The 12,459-nt window shown below is 43.9% G+C and overlaps 2 protein-coding genes across 2 annotated transcripts in view; one reads left to right on the top strand and one right to left on the bottom strand.

The window, feature by feature from the left end:
* Positions 1-4,956, bottom strand: part of LOC307072750 (transmembrane protein 163a-like) — a 35,416-nt gene extending 30,460 nt beyond the window's left edge. Inside the window, exons 1-2 of the mRNA XM_079732204.1 lie at positions 4,467-4,956; positions 2,898-3,017 (exon numbers count right to left, since the gene is read on the bottom strand). Of these exons, the coding sequence (XP_079588330.1) occupies positions 2,898-3,017; positions 4,467-4,671 (325 nt within the window). The 5' untranslated portion in view covers positions 4,672-4,956. The remainder of the gene's footprint in view (positions 1-2,897; positions 3,018-4,466) is intronic.
* Positions 4,957-7,671: 2,715 nt separating this feature from the next.
* Positions 7,672-12,157, top strand: acmsd (aminocarboxymuconate semialdehyde decarboxylase; the record flags this gene model as incomplete). The annotated part of the gene is made up of 10 exons (XM_079733497.1): positions 7,672-7,728; positions 8,635-8,679; positions 9,325-9,421; positions 9,741-9,790; positions 10,044-10,280; positions 10,506-10,599; positions 10,783-10,878; positions 11,107-11,279; positions 11,450-11,548; positions 12,083-12,157. The coding sequence occupies 10 exons, from the start codon at positions 7,672-7,674 to the stop codon at positions 12,155-12,157; spliced, it is 1,023 nt and encodes a 340-aa protein (XP_079589623.1).
* Positions 12,158-12,459: the final 302 nt, after the last annotated feature.

Raw genomic sequence — 12,459 nt, 5'->3', positions numbered from 1 at the left:
ATTTAAACAGGGCATACACACAAGGCATCCCACAGTGGAAAGTGTCAACGAGAGAACAGTCAAGAGTCGGTAGTAATTTGAATGCTGCACACGCTAACTGGTGCATGGATTAGAAAGGAGACACCAATGAATGTTAAATGCAGCTTGTCCACATTCTTGAGGAGAAAACGCTGATTGCTAGACAGATCTCAGAAGGTCACGCCATCTATGGTGAAACACAACGCGAACGTTGAGTTTCTGTTCATGTCTGTTCTGGCATGCACATTTTCAAGAAACATGTGAGTGTTAATGGAAACAAACCAATAAAACACAAGTCAAAGCTTTTGAAGTAGCTGCTAGTGAGGCAGCACAAGCCCTAATGAAGATGGAGTGCATTTAAGCCCGGTCTATGAAGAGACAAACGCCCTGTTCGGATGGATAACAGTCTGTAGGTTGGCACCAAACATTCAAACCCATTGAAAAGTCCATCACATTGAAAACAAACTGCCAAACTGCCCTAAACCAGTTCTTCCCATTGTCCTCTAAATGTCACTGTTATGGGCGAGGGGGGGGGGGGGGGGGGGGGAAGGGCGTGTTAGAGTGTGGGGGGGAGGGTGGGTGTCTGGAACAGGAGACTGTCTGACAGGTAGGAAGATAGAAGTTTTGACAGAGAGACCAAAACAGAATAAAAAGAGTGAGAGACGCCACAACAGGAGAAACTAAGGAGAAAATGCTTCAAAGCATTCATCCTAAAAACGAACTAAAATGCAGATGGGAAGTTAAAAATAAAGACTGCGGAGCGGGATTAACTAGGTCGTTCAGGGGATGAAAAAGTGAGCCAATTTTTTATTTATTATTTATTCCAAGCCAACAAGCCGCAGCATATATCTGTGAAGGGTTCCTCTATACAGTCTGTCTGCAGCTGTGTCCTGCTGCCCATGGTGGCTGTTATTATGACCTCCTGCTGTTCACTACAGTCCTGTTGTTTCTCAACCCACAGATAGAGATATCATCTGTCTATCCGTCTATCTATCTGTTTCAATCCCCTCAGTCTCTCGATCTGTATCCCTTTGTCTCACTTATCCCCTTGTCACTTTCTCTCTCTCGCCCCTCTCTCCCTCCCTCGTGTCTAGAGCGCTGGAACCGTTCCTTCTTACTGAATGTCAATCAAAAATGAAACTCATAACAATACTTTTGAATAAGTTAGATGTGCTCTATCTGAACTGAAGTTCATAAATAAAAAAATGAAACACTCAGGAAATGCCATATTTGAATCTTGGATACTCTTGTATACGACTCTATAGATAGATAGATAGATAGATAGATAGATAGACAGATAGACAGACAGCCAGACAGACAGACAGACAGACAGACAACACCACACATTTCATCAGATGGCTTCCATACTTAATCAGTTAAAATACAATAAATAAATAGCCAACCATAGAAGCGTGAGAGAAGCCCATGGTGTCCCTCTTGACACTTCACACTCCAAACAGATTCAGCATGACAATGCAGCTAGCCGTTTCCCCATGACAGGAAGTTGCATGGCAAATCTGTGCATGCCGAGCGGTGTGGACCCTTGGACCGGCCGCGTTCCACATCAGCGGAGAAACTGCTGCATCATTTGACCACGGGAAACAGCTGTGTAACGCAAATACGGATGAACTGAGCCAGGCATGACGGCTGTCACAAGGCCCCCAGGGATGTTGTTGAACACGCGTTTTAAAATGTCATAACCTTGCTTAGAAACTCATAACCTCGTGAATAATGAAGTAATGGAAATCGCCGGCTATAGCAAAAGGTCACAGTAGACAATAAAGTTGTTAATTAGATGGAGGAAAATCACGTCAAAAGTTGCCCTTATAATGGTAATTGTGGACTGGACTGTATATATCGTACATGATGCATCATTTCTATATAATATCTAAGTTATACTAATCGTATCGCTCCAATATAGATATATTCAGTGTATTTTCTGGATATTTTTGTTCTCTTTTTTAATTGTTATTACTACCCTCTGCTTACTGCTGTACTTTCTGAATTAATTTCACTTATGGGATTAGCAATGGCTCACTTTACTGTATATGTTAAGCACCCAGAAAGTTACTAGATGGACAGAAACTGATTCCATTTGACTGAAAATCCGAATCCTGGAGAGTGTTCCTGTGACTGGTTTTGTAACAGATCCACTGATGCATAAGGCTATCTCGCCACCCGGCTTGCCACTAGAATATCAAATTAGTTTCCGCTAACAACTGTGACTAAAGCAATCTGGTGCAGCCCACACACTGTTAGCTTTAGAAGGAGTCCACTTGTCTGACAAGGCTACGAGCTTGTTTGGGATTCAGCCACTTTAGAAAGTTCTGGGAGGTGTAGTATTGTTATAGGACGACAAATCTTTGTGTTTCATATCGTTGTTTTCTTTAATTGCATGCGTTTCTGATTGAAAACCATTAGACAAAGGACTATATCACCACAACATAACTTCTGCTTTGCATAACATGCTTTGCCATGTCATCGGAATGTCATCAAGGATTCAAATAAGCCACTCGTGTATTAGCATTATAAAGGACAAATTGACTGTAGACATATCCTCTAGATCACCCCTGGAAGGGCAGCACACAGCCTATGATGATTTGGAGTAAATGGATGGCATTTGATCCTTACATTTTTTAAACACTATTAAATGGCCATTTCACACTTCTGACCCACACATATGGTTCACATGGAAAATGAAAAGTAGTATGAAACCAATGCTACAGTGATGGACAGTGTGTCCAAACCATCTTATTTTCCCACACATTGTCACACACTGTCACCCATTTCCACACATCAGTGAGGTTATTGAGTGCAAGACCGGCAGAAGGTAGAAGCCTCTGCCTCTGTCCCAGTGTGCGTGAGTGTTGCGGACTTACTGAAGGCCGCCACGGCCAGGATCAGCGTGACCACGATGGAGACCCAGGAGACCCACAGGGTTTTCTTCCGGTAGCTCTGGGCCTCGTGTGGCTTCAGGCGAGTGCTGCTCTCCAGGAGGCCTGCAGACAAGAGGTTAACCCCCTAAGTGAGGACCACGTAACCCTTTCACATCCCCCATCGGTATGGCCTCTAGAGAAGCGTGAATGTTCTTGTGTGCTGGGAGATTTCTGAGGGAGCTGTAGTTGGGTCCCGTGGACACTTTGGAATCGAGGGGAAGAGACCAACACGGAAAATAACGTATTGATTGAGGTTTTTAACGATTTTTTCGGACCTCAAAATTAACCATTGGTCTATTGAGACTCTCATTCAGAACTTATTCTGTATTGAGTACTGTAGATTATGGTAGGAGTTAAAAATCTTTCTATGCCTACATGCATAACAAGGAACTAGGAGTCAAACACCATAACCCACACCATCCTGTTCCTTTTTTCATCTCTATGGCAGCTTACTTTATACTCTTTTCAATGTGAGGCAAAATTTGCCATGCAATATATATACATATATGTGTGTGTGTGTGTGTGTGCGTATCAAGCCCATGCTTTGTCTGCCAGGGATCATGTGAGCAGAGTGAGCGCAACATTCTTCTGTGGCACTCTACACTCTACACACACACACACAGACACACACACACACACAAACACACACACAAACTCACACACATTACATACAGATGCTTACACTTCCTCTCCCTCCCAACCGACCAAACCGCACACACACATGCAGTGTTTGGTAATAGCTATTTAAACACCAGAGAAGGCAAATCATTGTTTGAATCATGAAATTCATCATGTCACTTCCCTCTGCGTCAACGAGGCAGTACGACATTCATGCAATCATGGAGTAACGCCATATTCATGTGATACCCCATAAGCAGGTGCATGCTGTGTCTTTGAACTCTGAAGTGAACTGAATATTATCTAGGACTGCGGAATGCCAAGGGTTGGCTATCATGTTCCACAGACCATGTCTACAAACACATGCTGAAGTAGTCTGCACTACAAGCCTTGGTTGGCTTGGGATCTGACCGCTAGATACGATTTGAATGTCTGAGCTTGTTTGGATAAATAAATGGGTTCAGCCCTATGTGTGCAGCTGACGACTACGACGTTACATGCCACCTGTCACATTATTTATTGACATAGTGACATATATATTTTAGGTAGATCTACCTAAAATATTCTACCATGTGTTCATTCTGGAAAGCCTATTTCAGTAGTTTTATTTAGAAAAGCGCTATACAAGTTTAATAATGGACTACTCATTTGATTTACTATAGCAGCAGTATCATAAAACAGCACTAGATTATTATTGTCAATCCGTTTGCAATGCGTTTTACGATACGGGAACACATAGATAATAAGTACAAATAAACAAATATAATATATATTCGTGATCCTACCATATTTAAGCTATAGGCCCATAGGCTAAACAAAATCTCTTTTAACTTAACGGAATCATTCATTCTGGACAACAACAACAACAACAACCAAACACCATATTTCAGCTACCTTCTTCCTCCACACTCTCCGTTATTTTCATCTCATGTCCGGAGCTGAACTGGTCGGGCAGGCTGGGTCTCTTAGGCTGGTGCTGGTAGTTGTGGACAAGCCCGCCCGGGTGGCACTGGCCGTTCCGCACTGGAGTGGAAGAGGGGTCCACAAAGGTGGTGTCGGGGATCGGGTAGGAAGAATCCGGAGTCTTCGGGTCCGTCATGGTGCCCAAGTTTTTTTTTTGAACAAAAGTGAAGGTTTTAAAATAAAGTCCAATCTGTTTTTTTCTTTTCAAAATGTTCCGGCTGTTTCAGCAGCCATCTAGCACCAGGATGGATGCCCACCTGTGTTGGTTCGCGGCGCACGGGACGCACGCAGTGCACGGGAGGAGACGGAGATGGGATGTGAAGAGAGCGAGAGAGGAGGTGGAGGAGGAGGAGGAGGAGGTGGGCCGTTTGTGTTATCTATCCCAGCATCAGCAGCATTAGTAGAGCGATAACGGTCCTCCTTCTCCTCTTCGACGTCGAGCCACACACGCAAACGCACTAAAGCAGAAACTCTTAAATAGCATAAACAGTTTTCAGGAACTGAAATGAAAAGTAAAGTAGAGGGGTGAGGGGACGCCCACTGTTCACGGAGGCAGATGAGATGCCGCTGTGCGATAGCACTGAGATCCTGTGTGGGCTTAGCAGGCGGTACCGGTAAGTCCTCCTCCTCCCCCTCCCTCCTCCTCCCAGACACACCCCAGGGTTGACCGTGGAGGAGGGGACGTTTTATACTGTTACCTGGAGCACGCTCGTCTAATTGGCTCCCAAGTGCTGCGATGGAAAAAGTTGTCTGTTGTTTATGGTTTCATTATGGAAAAAACATCAGCCAGAAATACACACACACACACACACACACACACACACACTCTCTCTCTCTCTCCCCCTCTCGCTCGCTCTTTACCTTTCATGGACTGTGCGCGCAATAACACACGCACGTTCGCGCCCACATACGCTCAGTACTAACGGAAGATTACGAGTGAAACAGAGAGAAACGACCGCTGAGAAACGACCGCTTTGTACAGAGAAACGACCGCTTGTTCACTCAGATTAATACTAGCAGCGCCGTAGTGACACCCCACTGAGGCAGAGGAAAGTGCTGGTCCGGACGCAGTCCCCCAGAGGCCCTGAAGAACTGCAATCTCGACAACATCATCCTGGAGATCTGCAGCCTATAGCTCTAATGGAAAACAACAAGCCCGATATGCTGTCTCTCTCTTTAACATCACCCTGGTTCTTAAATCTGGAGAGCTCTCGAAGCCAGACTACCAAAGTGGCATCAGTCTGACATGTATCATTGCAAAGATATACAACCGTAGGATACTGAACAGGATACGGGGCCCTAAAGACCCGCTCTTGAGAGAGAATCAACATGGCTTTAAAGAGGGGGGAACCACCATATCCCATATCTTAGTCTTAAAGAGGATCATCCAGGAGGTGAAAAGGAGGAGGTGATCATCCAACCTGACAGCGGTGCTGTATTTTATTGACGTGATGATGGCGTGATGAGGAGCATAGGGTGTCCCCCTCACCTACTCTCGGCAATAGGAACGATGTATGCGGGCACAAGAGCAGGTAGGATTGTGACATCCAAGCAGGGGTTTTGCAAGGAGACCCCCCCACGCCCCGCGCTTCCTCTTCCCTATAGTCTTGAACTACGCACTCAGGCAAGCCATCAGTGGAGTGGTGGAGAGCTGGCTTCACTATGACACCCATAAGGTCCAGGAGATGCCCTGCCTGGGCTGTGCCGATGATATCAGTCTGAGATCGGACTGTGTGGAGCAAGCCCGGGAGCCCTTGACCAGAGTGAAGACAGAGTGTGCCAAAGTTGGTTGAGGGCTAAATGCTGAGAAAACCAAGGTAATCACCTACAACACCCTCTTCCTCAACACCCACCTCTAATGACAGCAGGGGTGACAATGCAGCTAGGAGCAGCATTGCTCTGAAGCAGGGGTCACCAACCTTTTTGAACCTGAGAGCTACTTCATGGGTACTGAGTCAAACGAAGGGCACCCGGTTTGATACACTCTTCTGAAATAACGAATTTGCTCAGTTTTCCTTTAGTTAAGTATTATTATTAATGATTAATGATACTCATCTATGTGAAGACACTGATCATGTTAATGATTTCTCACAATAATTATCAACAGGCCTTTCAGAACAGGCCTGCGGGCGCCTCATATGGTCCTTGCGGGCACCCTGGTGCCCGCGGGCGCCGTGTTGGTGACCCCTGCTCTGAAAGAAGGCAATTACCTGGGCTCATGGGTGAGCTCACCAGAGCAAGACCTTAAGGGGAGGGAGGCACTCACTCGCAGGGACCTGAATGGCACAGGCAGGGTATGGAACTCCAAAGTTTCCAAAGGTGCTTCATATGATATTCCGAACATTATATAACAGCAAACAAACTACAAATGCTCTTTACGGGCCTTTGCTAGGGCAAATGCTTGCCCTAACTCAGGGGTGCCCACACTTTTTCGGCCTGCGAGCTACTTTCAAAATGACCAGGTCAAAATGATCTTCCCACGTTAAAAAAATGCTAAACATATATTTATATATAGATACTGAGTACAAACTCAGATGACTTGAACTGAAAGGAGTCAGTTAGGGTTACATAATCCGGACAGTAGCTGCTGGTGACCGTCAGTGATGTTGAAACGGTATTTGGACTTACTAATCTTCATGTGAGAAAAGGCTAAATAAGAAGAGCCAAATAATGCTATCAAGGGAGCAGCACATTTCTTCTTGTTTGGATACTTTTCCTTTTTGAGTAAGTTCCCAAATTGTCCATGAGCCCTGGACTTAAGTTCAATATCAGCTTGTATTTAGTTTTTTTTTTAGTTTTTTTTTGGAATGTCACTTGATCTATCCGCGCTACCTTTGCTATCGATCGGTCGATTGCGATCAACGCATTGGTCAACCCTGCGCTGAGAGGAGTGACCACATGGGGCCCCCTTAGGGAGGTTTTCAACTTGTTGTCGTTCAAATTGTCCTGAGAGGTCGATGCAATCACTGCAGTTACATGAGTCATTGCTGTGGGTAAAAGTAAAGTCCGTTTTGTCGACCCTTGGGGGCCCCCTGGCGGCCCGGGGCCCCAAGCAGTTACCAGCCTTGCCTGTTCACAAGCTGCGCGGCTCCTACTTTGATATATCTGTTAAGGTACATCCATAGATCATAGAGGAATGAAGATTGATATCCATACTCATGTTCTGCCCAGGGAGTGGCCCGATTTGAAGGAGGTATGGGTGGACACCACATTAACACACTAATAGCATACCAGAAGCGCTCCGTCTTATTGCGCAACGTTGCCACTGCGGTGATGTGGTCGCCGTCTTTGATAGGCTACGATAACTGAAACGTTGATTATAATAGCATCTTTAACGACTGCGTATAAGGATGTCATATTTAGCTGGAATGCTATTATTTTTACTCTATATTTCGCTATTCGCTTGGTGCTTTATGTCTGGTTAGCTGTTAAACTTTGATCCTGCTTGACTCCTGCCCGCTCTGTTTATGTGCAAGCCACTCGTTAATGATTTGCGCTGCTCCGTTTGCACAGCCGCTCCTCACTGGGCATTATTATCCCCACTGGGTTTCGCAATTGTTTTGTGTCATTATATATAGTATGAATGTACTTTATATATATACGGTATACATTTAGTTTTATCAGATAATTATTTGATTATTGAAGTCTCGGATTCAAACCTGCGTCATTCAATGAATGCTGTATTTTGTTGGGTAATAAAGTGACATAAACTTGGCCACATAAAAAAAAGACATCATTAAATTAATAAAAAAGATTGAAAAAATGAAAAAGGATATCAATGCTTCAAAGAGCCTACAATTCCTAGTTAAATTGCATTATGGGTTTAATAAAAGTATTAATCATTTTAGGAATATTCACACTTAACAGCTGCTTCTAACAAATGAGGATAAGGCTTGACCTGAATGGTAGAATAAATGTCTGAATAGCTGAAGATTGTTCCACCAGGCCGAACGCAAACATTGCTTAACCAAACTCTCAAAGTCACCATTGATTAAGGTCAAACCAGTAGAATGTGATTTTATTCAAGAAAATCTGTGTCAACACTGGGGATTGTTAGAGAACCATGACACAAACGACTCATCATTTTGATGTCTTTCAGAGGTATGGATACGATGGATTCGTCCAGCTCCACCACCACTGCAAGGTATCTGTATGTGTGTGTGTGTGTGTGTGTGTGTGTGTGTGTGTGTGCGTGTGCGTGTGTGTGTGTGTGTGAATTTGTGTGTGCAAGCATGCATGTGTGCGCAGCAGTGTGCGTGGCTGCTTGTTTGTGTGAAATGTGTGGGTTTGCGTGTGAGCCTGTGTGCATATACCCGTGAGCAATCATCGGTGTGTGTGACATTCGGGGGTACGCAGCAGGATTTCCGCATCTCCCCACACCATTAGGAGTCCTGTGCGTATAGGAGCAGCTGCAGGTCTCCACAGGGTGCCTCTGCGTGCGGCCAGAGTCTCACCTTGAACTGTGGAACAGAGCCCAGTAGGCGAGGACAGGTGCTGAGGGCACCAGACACTGCCTCTTTGTAAAGAATTTCCTTTCTCACCTCAGAGAAGTCAATTAACGGTTTGCCAGGAGAGAGAGAAAGAAAGAGCCACAGTCTGCCGCCACCTTGTGGTTGAATGTAGATTTATTTCTGTTAAACTCAAGCTCGAACTTCAGGAGATATAAGGAATAGGAGAATCCGAATTCATCCGCCAAGGTTTCCTTGTTTGGAAAAACTTCACATAAGGAATATGGAACAAAAAATAAATAAATAGAACTCTGGTGTCTACATTGTACTCTTCCTCTCAGGGTGAAGCAGACATGATGAAGGGGGACAAGCTGTTCCGAGTGATCCAGGAAAACTGTTGGGACGCGGACGCTCGGATACGAGACATGGATAAGCATGGTGCACTACTGAATTATCTGGTTACAAAATATTTCCCGTAAACATTAATGACATTTAAAAACAGCCTTTTTTTATTTTTACTTGAATTAATGTCTTAATTATCATTATATAATATATAAAAAATATTATATAATGATATACAAATACTAGGACCAATCAGCGCCCGAGGTTCACTCTCAAACTTCAATATCTGGATGGTCGCACGAGGCCAACCACTAAAGCGTTAATAATACACCCAATAGATGTCTTTGCTCAGTTACTAATACCGTTTGTCCACTGAAGTGTCACTGTTTAGTTAATAATTCAGTTTGTCCACCAGGTGTCACTGTTCAGGCTCTTTCAACGGTTCCTGTGATGTTCAGTTATTGGGTGAGCATGCCGTCGGGTCAGCGTTATTCTTTAATAACCATAATAGTAATCCTGTTATTGAGTTCCAAATGCAATAATTTAACAGCTCTCATACATAGCCCTCCAGATCCTTGTTTGCAAGTAAAAAAAATAAAGATCACTAATTAGTATTCTCAAACTAATGAAAGTCCAACATAGGAGAAAAAAAAGGTTATTGTATGTTCAACCTCGCAATAAAGCCTTTTCTGATTCTGTTTATGATGTTGACCCACAGGCGAAGCCCCACGACACCAACGACCTGTGTGTCCTCCTAAACAACGACCTGGCTCAGAAGGTGAGTAGCAACCCCAGGAGGTTTGTGGGTCTGGGGACCCTGCCCATGCAGGCCCCGGACCTGGCCGTTCTGGAGATGAAGCGCTGCGTGAAGGACCTGGGCTTCCCCGGAGTCCAGATCGGATCACACATCAACTCCTGGAACCTCAATGCACCGGAGCTCTTCCCCTTCTACGCAGTGAGCCACTTCTTATGACAAATGCACTTATTGTAAGTCGCTTTGGATAAAAGCGTCTGCTAAATGCCCTAAATGTAAATGTAAATGTAAATGAGCCGCTCTGACAGCTGTAGCTGAAAGAACTAGTCCAAATAGTTAACCAGATTGACTAAAGATGCATAGATCTTGAGCTAGGCCTGGTTACCATGGTAACTGTAGGTATGTGGTTTACCCCCGCCCCCCAAGGCAGCGGAGGAGCTGAACTGCTCCCTGTTCGTCCATCCCTGGGACATGCAGACGGACGGGAGGATGGCCAAGTACTGGCTGCCCTGGTTGGTGGGTGGGTACTGGGGGCGCTGCACACCTGAGACGTCAGTCACACCTGTGCAGTAGCACCCATCTGCTCACAATAGAGTCGCTAAACAAATGAGCTAATGGCTACTGTAACCTCCTTGGGCCTGGTGCTCCCACAGCAGAGGGAGAGATGGACAATGTCTTACGTTTGTTTTGTCCATCTGTCCAGGCATGCCCTCTGAGACGGCGGTGGCGATATGTTCCATGATATTTGGGGGAGTTTTTGAGAAGTTCCCCAAGCTCAAGGTCTGCTTCGCTCATGGAGGTACAATGAGGTTCAAAAATACAATCAAAAATGTTCAGTAACATGAAGGATTTCCATTTCCATTTGCATTAAGGTAAACAAGATATTATGAACATTTGTAGGCTGTAGGAAAAAATGTATGTGTGTGTGTGTGTGTGTGTGTGTGTGTGTGAATGCGTGTGTTTGTGTGCCATGTGCATGTGTCTACTTGCATGCATGGGTGTATGTGTGTGTGCATATTTTATACAGGTGGTTCCTTCCCTTTTACGGTGGGCAGAATCCAACATGGCCACAAGGTGCGCCCTGACCTGTGTGCCATCGACAACAATTGTAACCCTCGTAAATACCTGGGCTCCTTCTACACCGACTCCCTCGTGCACGACCCCCTCGCGCTCAAACTGCTGCTGGAAGTCATCGGAAAAGTAATGCTGATTGTTATCTTATTTCATAATAGGGCTTTGGGGATGAACACGCCATTCCATTCTCTGTGTTTTTAGGCACAGCGGTCACCCTGGTTAATACAAGCTACAACCGGCAGCTAACACAAAGCCTGTCAGTTACCCTGAATACCTTTTGTTGTTCCCCCCATCAGGACAAGGTGATGCTGGGTACAGACTATCCCTTCCCCCTGGGGGAACTGGAGCCTGGTTCTCTGATCAAATCGATGGATGAATTAGACGACACGTTAAAGGTGACAGATCTCACGTAGCAACAACGAGATTCTCTTCTAACACTGAATACCAATAACAAGTACAGAATAGTAATAGTATAGTAATAGTATAGTTTAGCGTAGTGTAAAGTAATAGCAATAGTATAGAAGTGTATATTATGGTACAGTACATTATAGTATAGTGAATTATATTATAGTAACAGTTTAGTAGTAACAGCATAGTATATTCATAGAATAGTGTAGTGTATAGTACAGAAGAGTAAAGTACAGTAACAGAAGCTTATTTCATCTTTTTTTTAAGTGATAAACGTTGATTACTCTTTATTTGGATGGCTAGCTTCCTACTAAGTATTGTAACATGTCACCTAGAACTGATCATAAACCCAGTCATAATAGAAATACATGTTTCTCATTAGTTTGAGATTTAGATATTCTTTGCATTACAGTTGGTAAAACTGCATAACAGTTTTAGTTGGTTTACAACACTTGGTTTACAATATTGTGTTTTACGAACAATTTTAATTTTTCTAATAGGCCTATTGTTTTCCATTACAGGATAAACTGCTTTCTGGAAATGCACTGGATTTTTTGGGCATCAAAAGAGAGCAGTTCGAATCAGTCAAAAGCTGAAGCACTAAATTGAACCGTTCATATCTTTCAATAAACTCATTGCTTTATTTGGGATGTTCTTGCCCTATATTTTTTTTCATCCCCAATTACGCTATTGAAATAGAGAATTAAGTTCAGGTCTATATCTGTTTAATAGACTATATGAATAAGTATTGAGTTTGAGAAGTTGCAGCCTATATGTGTTTATTGACTGCAAATACAAGAGTTTTTGACTGATGGGGGGCTATCAAAATTGATTTGAAAATAAAGGGTCCAATTAATTGTTGTGATTAATATGAAAAAGAATTTGACAATAATGAACC

Source organism: Pollachius pollachius (assembly GCF_949987615.1).
Source record: "Pollachius pollachius genome assembly, chromosome: 3".
NCBI lineage: Eukaryota > Metazoa > Chordata > Actinopteri > Gadiformes > Gadidae > Pollachius > Pollachius pollachius.
This window is presented reverse-complemented; position numbering and strand designations above follow the sequence as displayed.